This window comes from Anolis sagrei, chromosome 6 (genome assembly GCF_037176765.1).
Source record: "Anolis sagrei isolate rAnoSag1 chromosome 6, rAnoSag1.mat, whole genome shotgun sequence".
In the NCBI taxonomy this organism is placed as follows: Eukaryota; Metazoa; Chordata; class Lepidosauria; order Squamata; family Dactyloidae; genus Anolis; species Anolis sagrei.
In genome coordinates this window covers 47,417,812-47,437,893 of record NC_090026.1, presented here as the reverse complement: position 1 = coordinate 47,437,893, position 20,082 = coordinate 47,417,812, and the positions used below count along the sequence as shown (strand labels likewise).

General features: G+C 41.0%; 1 protein-coding gene across 1 annotated transcript in view; it reads right to left on the bottom strand.

Moving 5' to 3' along the window:
- The window catches only part of KIF18B (kinesin family member 18B), a 49,091-nt gene that overhangs the window by 10,329 nt on the left and 18,680 nt on the right, over window positions 1-20,082 (bottom strand). The window contains exons 5-10 of the mRNA XM_060781196.2: window positions 18,272-18,382; window positions 15,832-16,029; window positions 9,988-10,164; window positions 7,110-7,184; window positions 2,887-3,002; window positions 2,591-2,648 (exon numbers count right to left, since the gene is read on the bottom strand). Coding sequence (XP_060637179.2) covers window positions 2,591-2,648; window positions 2,887-3,002; window positions 7,110-7,184; window positions 9,988-10,164; window positions 15,832-16,029; window positions 18,272-18,382 — 735 coding nt within the window. The remainder of the gene's footprint in view (window positions 1-2,590; window positions 2,649-2,886; window positions 3,003-7,109; window positions 7,185-9,987; window positions 10,165-15,831; window positions 16,030-18,271; window positions 18,383-20,082) is intronic.

The window sequence follows — 20,082 nt, the reverse complement described above, 5'->3', positions numbered from 1 at the left end:
AACCTCTTATCTGAAGAGATAAGAGGTTAAAAGAGTTTCAGATTCTCCTTCTCTGTGACTTAAGTTGAGCTTTCTCATTCAAGTCTTTGCTTCTTGGAGGAAAAGGAGTGCCGAATAGGAAAATATTTGTAAACATTTCCATCTACAATGGGAAAGGTTGCCTTAATGTGTCTTTACATCCCAACCTTTTACATTTTGGGTTATTTAAACAAAAAAATGTGCAACCCCCCCCCCCCCCAAACCCTCCAATTGTTGATGGAAAACAATTTTCTTTGTTGTATTGTCGAAGGCTTTCATGGCTGGAATCACTGGGTTGTTGTAGGTTTTTCCAGGCTATATGGCCATGTTCTAGAGGCATTTTCTCCTGACATTTCGCCTGCATCTATGGCAAGCATTCTCAGAGGTGGTGAGGTCTGGATGGCCATCTGTCAGGGGTGCTTTGAATGCAATTTTCCTGCTTCTTGGCAGGGGGTTGGACTGGATGGCCCATGAGATCTCTTCCAACTCTACGATCCTATGATTCTATTCTAAGTCCCATGTTGGGCGCCAGAGATGTAGAGGCAATGCCTCGCTGACACTCCCACAATCCGTATGAAGGCAGGAGCGCTCTCAACGCAAGAGGGCGATGTAAAGGAAGGACACCGCAAGTTGAACTCCAACTGCAGAAGCGATTTATGGTGGGCCAAGCACTAGCGACAAAAACACACATTAGAATACATTCGAAGGCTCCCCATCGTGGTCACTGTGAATCGCACATATCGTCAGCTACCTAGCTGCAGCAGACAGAAGTCCTTTGTCCCACCCTGGTCATTCCACAGATATATAAACCCATTTTCCTACTTCCAACAGATCTCAGTACCTCTGAGTGTGCTTGCCATAGATGCAGGCAAAACATCAGGAGAAAATACCTCTAGAACATGGCCATATAGCCCAGAAAAACCTACAACAACCCAATTTTCTTTGGGTTTTTTTTAAGGTTTTGCACATTTTTTGCAAAAACGTTTAAAGTATAAAACATTAAAATATGCAAGTCCCTTTGTAATCTCACCCAACTTTTGAACTTATTCATTAAAGATGTTGAGATTGACATGTATACTGCTAGAAGCACCTGCCATGGTGGCCCACATGCTCGTCACATCTTGAATAGATTACTGCAACACACTCTATGTGAGGTTGCCCTTGAAGACTGTTTGGAAACTTCAAATAGTCCAAGAGGTGAAAGCCAGGCTGCTCACCGGAGTGATGTACAGGGAGCACGCAACCCCACTGCTGCATCAGCTCCACTGGCTGCCAGTGTGCTACCAAGCACAATTCAAAGTGCTGGCCTTGACCTATAAAGCCCTAAATGTTTCTGGTCTAATTTACCTGTCCGAACGTATCTCTCCCTTTGAACCAGTTAGAGCATTAAGATCATCTGGGGAGGCCATACTCTCGATCCCACCCCCCTCACAGGCGTGATTAGTGGGGACAAGAGTCAGGTCCTTTTCAGTGGTGGCCCCTCGACTATGGAACTCCCTCCTCAGTGATGTTAGACTGACCCCTTCCCTCCTTACATTTAGGAAAAAGCTGAAGACCTGGCTGTGGCACCTACATCTGGGGAATAGTGCAACATGGAATGCAGCACTAACAATGAAGGGCGTTAGGCTTGGGTAGCCATGGAAAAATTTGGTTCTAAACTCGTTTTGTTTTTAGGGGGCCCTTGCGTTTCGTTTTTTTAAATAATTCCGAAATTTTCCTTTTAAAAATTTCGAAATTTTGTAAAATTACGAATCGATTCGTTAATGGCGGACGCGATTGCGCAATATGCTAAAAAAACCTTCAAATGGGACAGGGGGAACTTCTGAAGCTTCCCTCTCCCTCTGTTGTTGACGGTTGGTGTGATAAAACAAACAACAACTATAAAACTTGCACCAGACGTGCGAAAATAATTACGAAATAATTATGAAATAATTACGAAATAATTGCGAACTAATTACAAAATAATTACGAAATAATTACGAAATAAATTGAAAAAATTGTTTCAAATCTAATTTACTCCTCACACTATTCCTGCATGGCTCAATATTGGATCGTAAGCTAATTTAAATACGAATTAATAACGAATTACAAAATTAACGAACAAAACCGCCAAAGCCTAAAGAGCGTTTGCTCGTAAACTTCCTCCTTGATCAAATCGCTGACATTTTTCTGGCATTTCCTTATGGGTGCCTTAAATACCTCTCCGCTTTAAGGTGGTATCTATTTATCTACTCACATTTTGCTTTTGAACTGCTAAATAGGCAGAAGCTGGGTCAAAGGCCAGGAGCTCATCCCAACCGGGGCTTCGAACTGTCAACCTTTCAATTGGCAAGATTTACTGCAGCTGGCAGTTAACCTGCTGTGCTAAAACCCGGCCCATGAATGGGACCTTCACCACAACCCATCTGGAGGTGTTCGCTTGAGGAAGGCTAGTCTACAAACAGGTTTGTAAACCACTAACTGCTAGATATTGCCTGCCCCAGACAATACTCCACAGTCCCTTTTTTCTACTATCTGTTCCATGTGGCTTCTTCCTGAGCAAGAGGCATTGTTTCAATAGCTTCAGGATCACCTTGTCCTCACAATCCTCCTTAAGCTGGACTTCAGAACCCACAGTATCTTCCTTTGACCTATGAAAAACATAAGAAGGGGATATTAATAATTCATCCGTTTCTGATTGGTAGAAACTCCAGTTTCCTACCAAAGTAATCTCTTGTACATATCTTTGCCTTTTGTCCTGGGCACACCCTAATATTGTTTATGATTTTTATGGTGGTATATAGTGAGGCATAAGATGCCACATTGTTAGATTGTAGCTCCTCCCAATTAAAACACCTTTTCCTACCTCCTTTGAAACTACAGACCCACCTGAGATATTCATCCTTGTGTTCAGGACTAGAAGAAACGAGAGAAGGTGGTACACAGGAATTAGGATCTGGATTGTTTTGCTCATATGCACGGAGCCTCCCTCTTAAATCTGCCACCTGCAAAGAAAAACATTATTTACTAGCTGTCCCCTGCCATGCATTGCTGTGGCCCAGTCTGTTGATCTGGGAAATAAAGTAATGAGAAGTGTTGGTTTCTAATATATGTATGAAATTTCTTTATGCTTGTGGGTAAACAGTATTTCTTGGTGTTTCTTTGCCAGTGTTGATGTGGAGAGTGTCTGGTTTGTCTACTCTGGAAAATGCAACATATCATTGTCCTTCTTTAGGGGTCCCTTTCAAATCTATGGTACTATAACTGTCATAAACATGTGTGTGTGTGAAACATATATATTTATCTATATCTATCTATATATAAATGCTCTGTGCATAATGAGTACCTTAAAAACAAAAGAACCAATGAATGAAATCACACCAAATTTGGCAACAAAACGTCTCACAACACAAGGAGTGACCATCACTCAAAAAATTATGATTTTGTCATTTGGGAGTTGTAGTTGCTGAGATTTATAGTTCACCTACAATCAAAGAGCATTCTGAACTCCATCAATGATGGAATTGAACCAAACTTGACACACAGTACTCCCATGACCAACAGAAAATACTGGAAGGGATTGGTGGGGATTGACCTCGAGTTTGGGAGTTGTAGTTCACCTACATCCAGAGAGCACTGTGGACTCAAACAATGATGGATCTGGACCAAACTTGGCACAAGCACTCAATACGCCCAAATATGAACACAGATGGAGTTTGGGGGAAATAGACCTTGACATTTGGGAGTTGTAGTCCCTGGGATTCACAGTCCACCTACAATCAAAGAACCCCACAAACGACAGAATTGGGGCAAACTTCCCACACAGAATCCCCCTGACCAACAGAAAATACTTAAGGCCACCCAATCCAACTCCCTTCATCAGGGCAAAAAAACGTAATCAAAGCCCTCCTGACAAAGAGCCATCCAGCCATAGATATAGATAGATAGATATGATTCATACACACACAGTATCTACATTCTGTACATGAAATACTATAAGCTATATTTGATTTGAAAGGGACCCCTAAATAAGGACAATGATAAGTTGTATGTTCCAGGGTGGGCAAACCAGACACTCTCCACATCAACACTGAGAAAGAAACAGCAAGAAAAACTGTTTACCCACAAGCATAAAGAAATTACATATGTTAGAAACCAACCCTTTCTCATTACTTTATTTTCCAGATCAACAGACTGGGCCACAGCAACGCATGGCAGGGGATAGCTATTTTCTTTATATATATTTATCTATATCTATGGCTGGATGGCTCTTTGTCAGGAGGGCTTTATGTTTTCTTGCTCTGGTGAAAGGAGTTGGACTGGATGACCTTAAGGCAGCATTTCTCAACCTGGGGTTTGGGACCCTGGGGGGGGGGGGTTGCGAGGGGGTGTCAGAAGGGTCACCAAAGACCACCAGAAAACACAGTATTTTTTGTTGGTCATGATGGTTCTGTGTGGGAAGTTTGCCCCAATTCCGTCAGTGGGGTTCAGAATGTTCCTTGATTGTAGGTGAACTATAAATCCCAGTGACTACAACTCCCAAATGTGAAGGTCTATTTCCCCAAACTCCATCTGGGTTTATATTTGGGCATATTGAGTATTCGTGCCAAGTTTGGTCCAGATCCATCATTGTTTGAGTCCACAGTGCTCTCTGGATGTAAGTGAACTACAACTCCCAAACTCAAGGTCAATGCCCACCAAACCCTCCCAGTATTTGCTGTTGGTCATGGGAGTTCTGTGTGCCAAGTTTGGTTCAATTCCATTGTTGGTGGAGTTCAGAATGCTCTTTGATTGTAGGTGAACTATAAATCCCAACAACTACAACTCCCAAATGACGAAATCATAATTTTTTGGGTGATGGTCACTCCTTGTGTAGTGAGACGTTTTGTTGCCACATTTGGTGTGATTTCGTTCATTGGTTCTTTTGTTTTTAAGGTACTCATTATGCACAGAGCATTTATATATATATAGATATCAGGTACAGTTAAAAATTCCCTCGTAGGCTAGGCATAGGTGGGTCTCCAGTCTGCAATTTTCATCATGCTCAAATTGCACAGTCAATGGCAAGCAATTCTGGGAGTTGCAGATTTGCCCATTCTGGCCTATATTGCCAATAATTGCATTTCCATGACCAGTATCAAAACAGGGTGAACCTGTGTCAAGTGTGGAGGAGGAATTGAACAGATTACTCTCGGCCCTTGGACAAAAATACAATACACACAATGGAACTTGTTGAGTTTCATCCCTGACTGCACAAGTCTCCAGCCCTCAATGAGTACTTAGCCTAGATAGATTAGAATGAGGGATTCCTTCCTCGAAATTCCCTCTGCATGCCCATCTCAAGAAGGGGCTTAGAAGGGGGGTTGGCTTACTCATCCTGCATGCAGCTATCTCCTCCCCTTTGAATACTTAGCAATGTGATATCTTCAGGGAAGACGTAATTTCCTCTTTAAAAGTATTATCATTGCCCTGATTAGGCCATGTGGTCAATTCTCCATTTTGATCTCTTTCTTCCTCTTTTTCTCCTTGAGTGAGGATGCATCTTGCCATTCTCCAGGCAGGATGTAGATGCATGGATGCTATTTTGTTATTTTTCCTTTCCTTAGAAGATATCTTAGTGAAACTAGTTAGCTCCAAGAACCTTTCCTATCCAGAATGAATTTCTTTTGACTTTAATAAACATATTTTTAGAACCTATGAAGTTGTGGATCTGCACCCGTACCTTGGGAAGTCAGACTTAGCCACGGTGGTCTTGTTACATCTAGGATAGACTACTGCAACGCACTCTATGTGGAGTTGCCTTTGAAGACTGCTCAGAAGCTTCAAATAGTCCAACGAGAGGCAGCCAGGTTAATAACTGGGGTGGCATACAGGGAGCACACAACTCCCGTGGCTGCCAGTTTGCTACCGGACATAATTCAAAGTGCTGGCTTTGGCCTATAAAGCCCTAAATGGCCCTGGCCCAAATTACCTGTCCGAAGACATCTCCCCCTATGAACCATCATGGAGATTAAGATCCTCCGGGGAGGCCCTGCTTTCCGTCCCGCCATTGGCACAGACACGATTGGTGGGGACAAGAGACAGGACCTTCTCGGTGATTGCTCCCCGGCTATGGAACTCCCTTCCTGGTGAGATCAGGTCGGCCCCATCTCTCCTGTCCTTTAGAAGGATGGTAAAAACTTGGCTGTGGGACCAAGCTTTCGGGGCAGGGCAATAAAGCGGCAATAGGAAAGATGACTTGGTCAAAATATTAGATTTGATGCGAATGACTGGGATGGGTTTGAATGGTGTATTTTAATATTTTGATAAATGTTTTTTAGTGTTTATGTATTATATGTGAATTTGTGTCCCGACATTGAATGTTTGCCGTGTATATGCTGTGCTCCGCCCTGAGTCCCCTTCGGGGTGAGAAGGGCGGAATATAAATGTTTTAAATAAATAAATAAATATTGCATTGTCTCCTTGCATCACTATGCCAAAAGGGTGCATTGAAATGTGTGTATTTACATTTAAAATGGGAGAAAAGGCAACCCATGGGTGAGGAGCAATTTTCCATGGTATGGAAACACCTGAAATGGTCTGGGCTCGGACCTAATTTATTTATTTATTTGCTGTATTTGTATACCGCCTTTCTCAGCCTATTGGCGACTCAAGGCAGTTTCCAACAAAACAGTATACATAGTATCATAATACAATTTTAAACATTAAAATTACATAAATCACACAATAAATACAATATCACTAGCGTCTCCTTATTGTCAAGCATTGTCCAGTTCCATCGTCAGTAATCAGTTCCATATATTAGTTATCTGTATCCGTTACTCTGTGTTTGTAAACGCTTGCTCAAACAGCCATGTTTTGAGTTGCTTCCGAAATGTTAAAAGGGAGGGAGCAAATCTAATCTCTCTGGGGAGGGCGTTCCATAGCCGGGGGGCACAGCTGAGAAGGCCCTGACTCTCATCCCCGCCAAACGTACCTGGGACGAGGGTGGGGCCGAGAGCAGAGCCTCTCCAGATGATCTTAAGGTCCTAGATGGTTCATAAGGGAGTATTCTAACCTCAGCACCGTGAGAAAATCTCTCCTTCAAAAGCCATGTTATCCGAACTCCTTACCTCCGCTCTGAGCTGCTCACAGACGACAGCATATTGGCTGAGAGAGTAGTCCAAGCTCACTACATTTCTTTTCATCTGCAGAACAGGACAAAGCACAGAGTCATGAGTGATGCTGAATACTGCAACGCTTAAACAAGTTACTCTATTTTCTTATACACAGAGATTCCAGCCTACTGTTCCTTGAAGATACATATAGCTGTGGCGAAGTTAACGATTCTGAAAAATGGACTGCAGCTTGTTTTCTAATCTACCAAAGCTTGGATTATTGTCCGCAGGCTCCCCTAGTCAACATGGCCACTGATCATGATGGATGGGGGATTCTGAGAGTTGTCATCCGCAAATGTAACCATTCCTATATGTGTCCACTATTTATCTCTTCCTGCCTAAATTAAAGAGCTGAGGATCTAGCAAATTCCAGTGAAGTGAAAGGAAGTCAAAGCTGATCTTGAAAAGCAGGGCAATTTGTTCAATAAACTCCAAACTACCACTGAATTTACAAGCTTTGTTACTTGTAAGTAGTACATTCTTTGGTCTGAGGAGAAGACAGTTTAGAACCCCCTTTCCGAGCCAATATTGCTAGGAATGTGCTATTTTTGAAAACAGAAACAGGTTTGAAAGAGATAGAATTCTTTAGCCTGTGTTCAACTTATCCGAACCAGAATACACAGCCCGCACAACTGACTAGACAAGCATTGGAAACGAATACTGGGAGAGTCTGATCTAGCGCTGCTTTTCCCATGAGAATCTTCCAGCATTCATTCCTAGTATATACCAAGCCAGATGTACAGACAATGTGTATTCTGTGTTCACAGAGATTGTATCAATGGTGCTGCAATGGGTTAAACCAGGGGTCCTCAAACTATGGCCCGGGGGCCAGATGCGGCCCTCCAAGGTCATTTACCCGGCCCTCACTAAGGGTCAACCTAAGTCTGAAACGACTTGAAAGCACACAACAACAACAACAACAATACTATCTCATCAGCCAAAAGCAGGCCCACACTTCCTACTGAAATACTAATAAGTTTGTATTTGTTAAAATTGTTCTTCATTTTAATTATTGTATTGTTTTAAGTGTTTTTTGCACTACAAATAAGATATATGCAGTGTGCATAGAAATTCATGCATGTTTTTTTTCCAAATTATAATCCGGCCCTCCAACAGTTTGAGGGACTGTGACCTGGCCCTCTGTTTAAAAAGCTTGAGGACCCCTGGGTTAAACCGTTGAGCTGCTGAACTTGCTGACCTGAAGGCTGGCAGTTCAAAACTGCGGGACAGGGTGAGTTCCCACCATTAGCCCCAGCTCCTGCCAACATAGCCATTCGAAAACATGCAAATGTGAGTAGATCAATAAGTACAGCCTCTGTGGGAAGGCAAACAGGCACTCCATGCAGTCATGACGGCCACATGAGCAGGAAATGGAGAAGAGCATCGCCTCCAGAAGCCAGAAATGAAAGGAGAAGCCTTTGCCTTTGTATTTGTGTCATTGTATTTCATTAATACTCTGAGTCCCCTCGGAGAGATAGAGCAGAATATAATATAAAGTTTTTATATTGTATTTAATAATCTGGTGTTCATGTATTTATTTATTTGCCTTGCCTTGTGAAAGACCTATGGTCTAAGCATCGAATAAACTCTCATATATATATTTATATATATATATATATATATATATATATATATATAATTATTATTATTATTTGAAACACCACAAGATGAGTCCACAGCAGACAATATCACTCTTCTGGCTGTTGTACTGGATCACACATTGGACACTTCCCAAGTGTCTAGGACTGTGTGATGTATTGGTGAATAATGCGTGTAGATCCCAATAAAGTGGCCTTCTGCAGCTGGCAGATAGTAATTTTGTCAGCGTTGATTGTGTTTAAGTGCAGGCCAAGGTCTTTAGGCACTGCACCCAGTGTGCCAATCACCACTGGGACCACCTTGACTGGCTTGTGCCAGTCTTTGCAATTCGATCTTTAAATCCTCATATCTTGTCAGTATTTCCAGTTGTTTCTCTTCAACCCTGCTGTCACCTGGGACTGCAACATCAACGATCCATATTTTATTTTTTAACAAGATTGTGAGGTCAGGAGTCTTGTGCTTATTATTATTATTATTATTATTATTATTATTATATCAATATATATATATATAATCTCATCAGCGCTGATTGTGTTTAAGTGCAGGCCAAGGTCTTTAGGCACTGCACCCAGTGTGCCAATCACCACTGGGACCACCTTGACTGGCTTGTGCCAGTCTTTGCAGTTCGATCTTTAAATCCTCATATCATGTCAGCATTTCCAGTTCTTTCTCTTCAATCCTGCTGTCACCTGGGATTGCAACATCAACGATCCATACTTTGTTTTTTAACACGATCGTGAGGTCAGGAGTCTTGTGCTCCAATACTTATTATTATTATTATTATTATTATTATTATTATAATTATATCAATATATATATAATCTCGTCAGCGCTGCTTGTGTTTAAGTGCAGGCCAAGGTCTTTAGGCACTGCACCCAGTGTTGTTGTTGTTGTTGTTGTTGTTGTTATTATTATTATTATTATTATTATATAAACAATGAAGGACTGTGCAGCCTGTGATTGCAGAAATTGCTATGGCATGTATAACCTGGAATTATTGCTCTTTTATTTCTAAAAACAAGTCTGTAGCACTACTATGAAAAAAGCCTTCAAAATATAAATGCAATTTTGCTTCCATTGGAGCTTTTGAAAAGCATGATGTCCACATTATTCCAGCAAAGAACAAAGTACCATGGACACCAGATATATTGCATACATGCAGACAACAAGAACAACTACAATGCTTAGTCAGTCAATGATACATCAAATTCAGAAATCTATCTATGGTACTCACTAAGAGTTTGATTTCTTTAGCCCGGTTGGCATATTTGAGGGTGTTGTATGTGTCTTCATAGGAAAGAGCAGAAGGACTAATTGCAGCAATCATGATGGTTCGACAGTTTCCACCAATAGAATCCTTTAGAAGACGCGTGAGTTTGCTGTCCCGGTATGGAATATGGTTCTTTTTGCTCTGTAGACCAACAGAAAGAGTGTGTTTATAAAATTAATTTCAAAAGAAAAAAAAGCCATATACGTTTCTAATAATATAATGTAGTATTTTGTATATACATATAATATTTATATTATTATAATGTAATACAATATAATACTAGTAATAATAATACAATATTATAATTATATATTTACATTACATGTAATATTACTAATAATATTACAATATAATGTTATAGTGCAATATAGTAATATGTAATACTGATATTGTACTATGCTAATAATATAATATATTATATGAAAATATATATTGTAAGCCGCTCTGAATCCCCTTCAGGGTGAGAAGGGTGGCATATAAATGCCATAAATAAATAAATTATATATATATATATATATATATATATATATAGTTAAAGCAACAGTCCTATGACTGCATATTTTGGGCCTGAATTTCTGCAGAATTTTTTCCAGAAAACATTTCAGTGCTATATTTTTCATGTCTAGCCATCTATATCTGAGCTTGCGTGAGCTGCTGTACTTCAATCAATCATGTTTTCTATATAAATAAAAATTTAATGTTCGTTTGTGGGATGAACATAACTCAAAAACCAATAGACGAATTGACATCAAATTTGGACACAATACACCTAACAACTCAATGTATGTCCTTCACTCAAAAAATTGATTTTGTAATTTGGGAGTTGTAGTTACTAGGATTTATAGTACACCCACAATCAAAGAGCATTCTGAACTACACCAACGATGAAATTGAACCAAACTTGGCACACAGTTCTCCCATAACCAACAGAAAATACTGGGTTTGGTGGGCATTGACCTTGAGTGGCGGGCATTGACCTTGAGTTTGGGAGTTGTAGTTCACCTACATCCAGAGATCACTGTGGACTCAAACAATGATGGATCTGGACCAAACTTGCCACGAATACTCCATATTCCCAAATATGAACACAGATGGAGTTTGAGGGGAATAGACCTTGACATTTGGGAGTTGTAGTTGCTGGAATTTATAGTTCACCTACAATCAAAGAGGATTCTAAACCCCATCAACGTTAGAATTGGGCCAAACTTTCCACACAGAACCCCCATGATCAACAAAAAATTCTGTGTTTTCTGATGGTCTTTGGCAACCCCTCTAACACCCCTTTATGACCTCCACTGGGGTCCCGACCCCCAGGTTGAGAACTGGTGCCGTAAGGCCATCCAATCCATCTCCCTTCACCAGGGCAAGAAAACATAACCAAAGCCCTTCTGACAAAGAGCCATCCAGCCATAGGTATAGATAGATAGATATGATTCACACACACACACACACACACATATACGTATATGACAGATATAGTATCATATATTTGAAAGGGACCCCTAAAGAAGGACAATTATATGTTGCATGTTCCAGAATACGCAAACCAGGAAATCTTTACATCAACACTGACAAAGAAACAAGAAGAAATACGGTTGACCCACAAGCATCAAGAAATTACATATATTAGAAACCAACACTTCCTCATTACTTTATTTTCCAGATCACCAGACTGGGCCACAGCAACACGTGGCAGGGGACGGCTAGTATCTATATAAATAAAAATGTAATGTTCGTTTGTGGGATTAACGTAACTCAAAAACCACTGGATGAATTGACACCAAATTTGGACACAATATGCCTCACAACCCAATGTATGTCCTTCACTCAAAAAATTGATTTTGTAATTTGGGAGTTGTAGTTGCTGGGATTTAAAGTACACTCACAATCAAAGAGCATTCTGAACCCCACCAACGATGATATTGAATCAAACTTGGCACACAGTTCTCCCATGACCAACAGAAAATACTGGAAGGCTTTGGTGGGCATTGACCTTGAGTTTGGGAGTTGTAGTTCACCTACATCCAGAGAGCACTGTGGACTCAAACAATGATGGATCTAGACCAAACTTTGCACAGATATTCCATATGCCCAAATATGAACACAGATGAAGTTTGGGGGAAATAGACCTTGACATTTGGGAGTTGTAGTTACTGGGATTTATAGTTCACCTGCAATCAAAGAGCATTCTGAACCCCACCAATGACAGAAATGGGCAAACTTCCCACACAGAACCCCCATGACCAACAGAAAATTCTTAAGGCCATCCAGTCCAACTCCCTTCTCCACGGCAAAAAAATGTAATCAAAGCCCTCCTGACAAACACCCATCCAGCCATAGATATAGAGAGATATATATAACTCACGCACACAGATATAGTATCATAGATTTGAAAGGGACACCTAAACAAGGACTATTAAATGTTGCATGCTCCAGAGTAAGCCAACCAAATAATCTCTACATCAACACAAGCATACAGAAATTACATATATTAGAAACCAACACATTCTCATTACTTTATTTTCCAGATCACCAGACTGGGCCACAGCAACGCATGGCAGGGGACGGCTAGTGTAGGCTAAATATGGATATGAACTTCAAGATATTCTTATGGGGAAGCACAGCACTGACAAATGTTAATTCTCATAAAAAAATAGACTAACAAATAAATGTACTGCTGAACTTTTTTTTTTGTTTTGCAATTTTTTCCCCTTCTCTATCGTAAGTATAAATTATCTAGGAAAATATGATAAGCTGCCCATGTCCACAGACACATCCATCCTTTGGTGAAATAGAATGTTCTAGTAGATGTACGGAATAATATTTTTCTTGCACTGAAATGGGACTGATAAATAGTGCAGAGTAAGTAAAGTTGAAGGTACTACAGCTATGCTTCGGCAAAAGATCATTCTACTATTGATATAAAATATAATAAAGTACGGTTCTCTATGTGTCCACAAAAAGAAAAATAGTACACAACTTTAGTTATATTTTAATTATAAGGAATATGTATAGTAGGCTATATACATTACTACAAACATTCAAATAAACAAACATTCACATAAAGTTATTTCCACATGCAACTTTGAATGCATTTGAATGTTAAATCAGAGAAAATTAATTTAGAAAATTATTTTTTAATAAAATGCTCCAATTTCAATTTTTCTATAAATCCCATGTTGCTGCCAATAAGTGAAACCCACGGAAAGGTTTACTTCTGAGTAAACACACAAAGGACTGCAGTATAAGGTTTCTAACTATACCCTCTTGTGGTGAAACTGAAGTACATCTTTTAAGGGGAAAATACTACATTTTAGGTGTGAGTTTTTCCATAAATCTCTATTTAAAAAGCAATATCGGAACACTGAACTCCACAAACATTAAAGGAAAATATACATCTTGACCATATTTCTTCAGAAAAGCAATTCCTCTAGATTCAAGCAGGAATGCAACATTTCAACTCAGATGATCTTGGAATGACTGCTACCCTAACTCTACTTTGGACATTCTGGCAAGGCTGATTGGGTTTGCGGTCCAACATCATGTAGTTAACCACATGTTGCCAATACCTTCTAGACATACTTTAGCTGTAAGGATTGGGGAATCTAGATCTTTCTGAAAAAGAGGCATTGTGTTATTAAATGGAACTTGAGATCGTTGAAGGAGGCCCTGCTCTCGATCCTGCCTGCTTTACAAGCACATCTGGCAGGGATGAGAGACAGGGCCTTCTCTGTGGTGGCCCCTCGGCTGTGGAACTCACTGCCTAGGGATATTAGATCGGCCCCCTCCCTCCTGACTTTTTGAAAAAGAGTGAAAACTTGGCTCTGCGAGCAAGCATTTGGAATCTCAGCATAACCAGACAAACTTGAATCGGAAAATGATCTAGGAATGGCTAAGATGATGGAACGGATGAAGATTGAACAAGAAGACATAGTTTTAATTTTTTTATTGTTCATTATTTTTATGGTTTTAAATGTACTGCGATGTTTTTTCTACTTTTATTAATGTACTAGCCATCCCTTGCCATGCATTGCTCTGGCTCAGTCTGGTGATCTGGAAAATAAAATAATGAGAAAGTTTTGGTTTCTAATATATGTAATTTCTTTATGCTTGTGGGTAAACAGTATTTCTTGCTGTTTCTTTGTCAGTGTTGATGTGGAGAGTGTCTGGTTTGCCTACTCTGGAACATGCAACATATAATTGGCCTTCTTTAGGGGTCCCTTTCAAATCTATGATACTATATCTCTCTGTGTGAATCATATATATCTATCTATATCTATGGCTGGATGGCTCTTTGTCAGGAGGGCTTTGATTACGTTTTCTTGCCCTCGTGAAGGGAGTTGGACTGGGTGGCCTGAAGTATTTTCTGTTGGGCATGGGGGTTCTGTGTGGGAAATTTGCCCCAATTCTGTCATTCGTAGGGTTATTATTATTATTATTATTATTATTATTATTATTAAACTTTATTTGTACCCCGCTAGCATCTCCCGAAGGACTCGATGCGGCTTACAAAGGCCAAGGCCTCAACACAACAACAGCATAACAATACAACTCAAAGCAAAATCAAAAAAATAAAGCAATAACAACAAAACATTACACTATAACACAGTTATACTTTGGCCACATCATGAGGAGACAGCAAAGCCCAGAGAAGACAATTATGCAGGGGAAAGTGGAAGGTAAAAGGAAGAGGGGCCGACCAAGGGCAAGATGGATGGATGGCATCCTTGAAGTGACTGGACTGACCTTGAAGGAGCTGGGGGTGGTGACGGCCGACAGGGAGCTCTGGCGTGGGCTGGTCCATGAGGTCACGAAAGAGTCGGAGACGACTGAACGAATGAACAACAACAACATAACACAGTAAAAACTAGGGCTGGGCCAAGTAATGGGTACAGATTAATAAAGTGCTGCTGGGACATAATGCTGGAGTTTTCCCATTCCGGAAAGGCACATCGGAATAGCCAGGTCTTCAAGCTCTTCCTAAAGACCGCCAACGTGGGTGCTAGTCTGATGTCTTTGGGGAGGGTTCAGAATGCTTTTTGTTTGTAGGTGAACTATAAATCCCAGCAGCTACAACTCCCAAATGACAAAATCAATTTTTTTGAGTGAAAGACATATATTGGGTTGTTAGGTGTACGCTGTCCAAATTTGGTGTCAATTTGTCCAGTGGTTTTTGAGTTATGTTAATCCCACAAATGAACATTACATTTTTATTGTATTTTTATTTAAGGCATCGAATTGTGCCGACTTGTACACCGCCCTGAGTCACCTTTGGGCTGATATAGGCGGGATAGAAATAGTGTAAATAATAAATAAATAAATAAATAAATGGTTCATTGGAATCCTAGGAATCTCCAGTGGCGCAATGGGTTAAACCCTTGTGCCGGCAGGACTGCTGACCGAAAGGTTGGCGGTTCGAATCTGGGGAGCAGGGTGAGCTCCTGTCTGTCAACTCCAACTTCTCATGTGAGAACAGGATGGTAAAACATCCAGGCATCTCCTGGGCAACGTCCTTGCAGATGGCCAATTCTCTCACACCAAAAGCGACTTGCAGTTTCTTAAGTCGCTCCTGACACACACACACACACAAACCAAATGGAAATCCTATAATCTTTTAGGATGTCAGTTGTGATTCTTGAAAATGTCATTTTGGTTTTCTGACCAAAAAAGACCAAATCTGGAATTGTTGTTGTTCATTCGTTCAGTCGTTTCCGACTCTTCATGACCTCATGGACCAGATTAAATCTGGAACATGTATTGAACACACCAACATATGCCATGAGACAGGGAAAAGTCGCAAAACTGTACCTTGGCATCAGCCAGGCTATTAATGACATTGATGAGGGCCAGCAGGGAGCGGTTGATGTTGGCACCTTCTCGGAGTCTCTCTCCCTTGGTGTTTGCTACAGAGGCCCGCTCAGATCCTGCTAAGTCTATCAGGCTCATCTTGGCCACCTGCAAGTCGTGAGTTGTGCCTATCATACAATCCTGCTGCTTCACATAGATCTGCAAAAAAGGAAAACAATGCACTCCTTAGGACAAATAACATGACACTGGATTGTCCAAAGAACAGAAAAGGGAGCTTCTTATTGAACCTCTGGACTTTTCTCTTTCAAGTAGAAGATCTTCCCAAACCAGTGAATCTTAGAGAGCATCATTTCAGCATCTCAATTAATTTAATCATCTTTAAATACCTGGGAGTAACTCTGGACTGTGCTCTGACCTACAAGAAGCACTGCCTGAATATCAAGCAAAAAGTGGGCGCTAGAAACAATATCATGCGAAAGCTGACTGGCACAACCTGGTGATCACAACCAGACACAGTGAAGATATCTGCCCTTGCACTATGCTACTCTGCTGCTGAGTATGCATGCCCAGTGTGGAACACATCTCACCACCCTAAAACAGTGGATGTGGCTCTTAATGAGGCATGCCGCATTATCACGGGGTGTCTGCGCCCTACACCACTGGAGAAATTACACAGTTTAGCCGGTATTGCACCACCTGATATCCGTCGGGAAGTAGCAGCCAATAGTGAAAGGACCAAGGCAGTGACATCTCCAGCTCAACCCCTGTTTGGGTATCAGCCAGCACATCAACGACTTAAATCAAGAAATAGTTTTCTAAGATCTACAGAGACAATCGCTGGAACACCCCAGCAAGCGAGAATCCAAAAGTGGCAGGCTCAAACCCAGAACCTCAATCAATGGCTGATACCAAATGAGAGACTCCCTCCTGGGCACACAGAAAACTGGGTGACTTGGAAGGCGCTGAACAGACTGCTCTCTGGCACCACAAGATGCAGAGCCAACCTTAAGAAATGGGGCTACAAACTGGAATCCACGACGTGCGAGTGTGGAAAAGAGCAAACTACAGACCACCTGCTGCAATGCAACCCGAGCCCAGCTACATGCACAACGGAGGACCTTCTTGCGGCAACATCAGAGGCACTCCAAGTGGCCAGCTACTGGTCAAAGGACATTTAATCATCTACCAAGCTTGCAAACTTTGTGTTTTGTTTGTTAAAAAATGCAATACAACTGTTTGGTTTGCTCCTGACACGATAAATAAAAATAATAATCTTTAAAGTACTTTGCCAAAGTTCTGCTTGCATCTTGAGGGAGGGGAAACAACTCCACCGTAACAGTGACAAAACTCACATTGGTAAACTTAAGGGATCAGAGAACAATCCCAAACTTAGCTGAACTGTTGTTGGTTTATTACCACTTCCCAAGAGATGAGGCAAAATAATGCTCCAGTATTTTTTTAAAAATGGAGTTGCTGCAATCAACTGTAATGCAACTTTTACTATCATTAATAAATAAATAAATAAATAAATAAATAATACTTCTGCTCTATTGGTTGATTTTTAGTTCTATCTCACATTTTGCCCAGAACTAGAACTCAGAACAGCTTAAAAATATTTTGAGATCCAGATAAAAACACATGAATGTAATTGCATTTCAATTGATACATTCATTACCCATATGGATTTGAAATTAGGTCAGCTAAACAACAAGTGCTCCTCCGTAACAGTCCTATACCTCATTTGATAGCATATATGTATTTTCTAGCATTATTTCTTTATCAGATAATTTGGTACCAGAAGCAGAAATAATATGGAAAGAATAAGAACAAGTTCTTACACCCCCAAAATGTACAGCTCAGTATGTTTCAGCTTTACTTAAAACTAAACAATAAGCACATGTGATATAAAGGGTGGGGAAATAGTCTTGCAGAAGCAAACAAACTATCAAGAGTTGCTGTGAGTTTTCTGGGCTGTATGGCCATGTTCCAGAAGCATTCTCTCCTGATGTTTCACCCACACCTATGACAAGCATCCTCAGAGATTGTGAGCTCTGTTGGAAACTAGGCAGGTGGGGTTTATATATCTGTGGAATGTCCAGGGTGGGAGACATAACTCTTGTCTGTTTGGCACAAGTGTGAATGTTGCAATTAGCAAGCTTGATTAGCATTGAATGGCCTTGCAGCTTCAAAGCCTGGCTGCTTCCTGCCTGGGGGAATCCTTTGTTGGGAGGTGTTAGTTGGCCCTGATTTTAAACTCTGACAGCTCAGATCTCTTCCGGCAGTAGTCTCACAAGTGTCAGAAGCCACACTGGGTAACAGACTTGGTGAGAATGTAGCCGGTTTTTGCACAACAGTTACATCAAGAGAGGAAAGAATTCCCTTCTGACTGAAGTGCCTCCCAATTTGCTGTTAAATGTTTAAAAAACCTTGCAACACTTACCTGGAAGACTGCATGGGACCGTGAAGACGTGGCATTAATATCTGTCGAGTGCTGTGTGCGGTTCAAATTTCCTTGCCTTAGCATCTCTAGGAGCTGGGCTGCAGTTTTCGGCTAAAAGGAGGCAGAAACACCAGAGAGAAAGAGATGATGCTGATGGAATATGTCCTACAATCATGGCCAATGGGGAGAGGCTTCTTATTCACTTTCTCATTCACAAGGGCTGGGGGAGGACATGAACCTCTCTTAACAAGGCTCTTTTATACAGCATATATATTAAATGTACTCTGGCATGTTAAGAGGCTATTCCTAGCCCCCGCACACAGTCAGTTTGTTACTGGAAACAGTAAGGCACATTAGAAATCTGACCACAGGAAGACTGTTACCTGCATTAAAAATCTAGATGGCCTTTAAAAACAAACCCTGACATTTTTACAAGGGTTGAATGAAAAGTAATGCCTCCACCTTTGTTACTTGGGTTTGGATGGGAATATTTTAATAAATCAAAAGCAGAAATAATCCTTAGAATGTGCTCTTCAACTATTACTATTCGCTTTTCCACATAATCACCGGATAATTGGATACATTTCTGCCAACGATTAACAACTTTTCTGAAGCCGTCACAGAAGAAGTCGACACTCTGTTTCCGCAACCAGCGTCTCACAGTTCTCTCAACGTCTTCATCAGAAGCATAATGATGTCCCCGCAGATCTTCTTTCATTATCGGGAGCAGATGGAAGTCAGACGGTACTAAATCTGGACTGTATGGAGGATGTTGTATGGTGGTGAGATCCAGTCTCTGAAGTTTCAAGTCTGTGCGCTTTCATTTTAGGCATCAGCATCCTGGGGAACCAGCGTGCACAGGTCTTCTGATATCCAAGCAAAGCAATAATGTGACCCACACGTTCTTGTGAAATGCCAGTTATGCTTGAAATTTCTCTCTGAGTGATACGACAATTGTCCTGAATCAATCTGTCAACCTTTTACTTGTGAAACTGGGTGGTTGCTGCCACAGGACGTTCAAATCTTTGTTTGTCATGCAAGTCAGATGTTCCCACCTCAACATCTTTAAACTTACTTGCCCAACGACGCACAGTACTCACATCAACACAATCACCATAAACAGCTTACATTCTCTGATTAATCTCCTTTGGGGTGACACCTTCTGCTGTCAAGAATTCAATGACTGCACGTTGCTTAAGTCGCATTGACTGACCGTCTGTGTAGGGTTCCCTACTTTAACAACACAACCATTCAATGCTAGGGCTTCCTGCCAAAATAGAACTATAGAGGAGAGTCTACTCAACAAGCCAGTACTGCCATCTGTTGAGGAGTTACGAAGGTCGAGGCATTACTTTTCATTCAACCCTCATAGAGCACTGAATAGAGTGTCCCTTACCCAATTATACTAGTAAGTGGCACATCAAGAAACCAAGACACATCCTAAGAATGAGAATATATTGATCTCCAGATGTTTTTGGATTTCTACTTTTATCAGTCTTGGCAAGCACATCCTGTGAGAAAGATTGCAGTCCAACAACATCCAGGAGGCTGGAACTTCCCCATCACTTGAAATCTACCATAGCTATCTGCTGTCCACCTTGCAAGATCACTATGCCATCTTTCAGCTGCACCCACAAGCCAGTTCTTCACATCTTTGGCACCTCCATGATTCCACTTTGCCTTGTCCATTGTTCTATTTCCATCCTAAGTTTTCACAATCATTCACTACAGTCTTATATCTAGTCCAGTCTCCCAACCTTTTCTTGACCAGAGACCACTTTGACCAGGGACAACTTTTGACTAGGGACTGC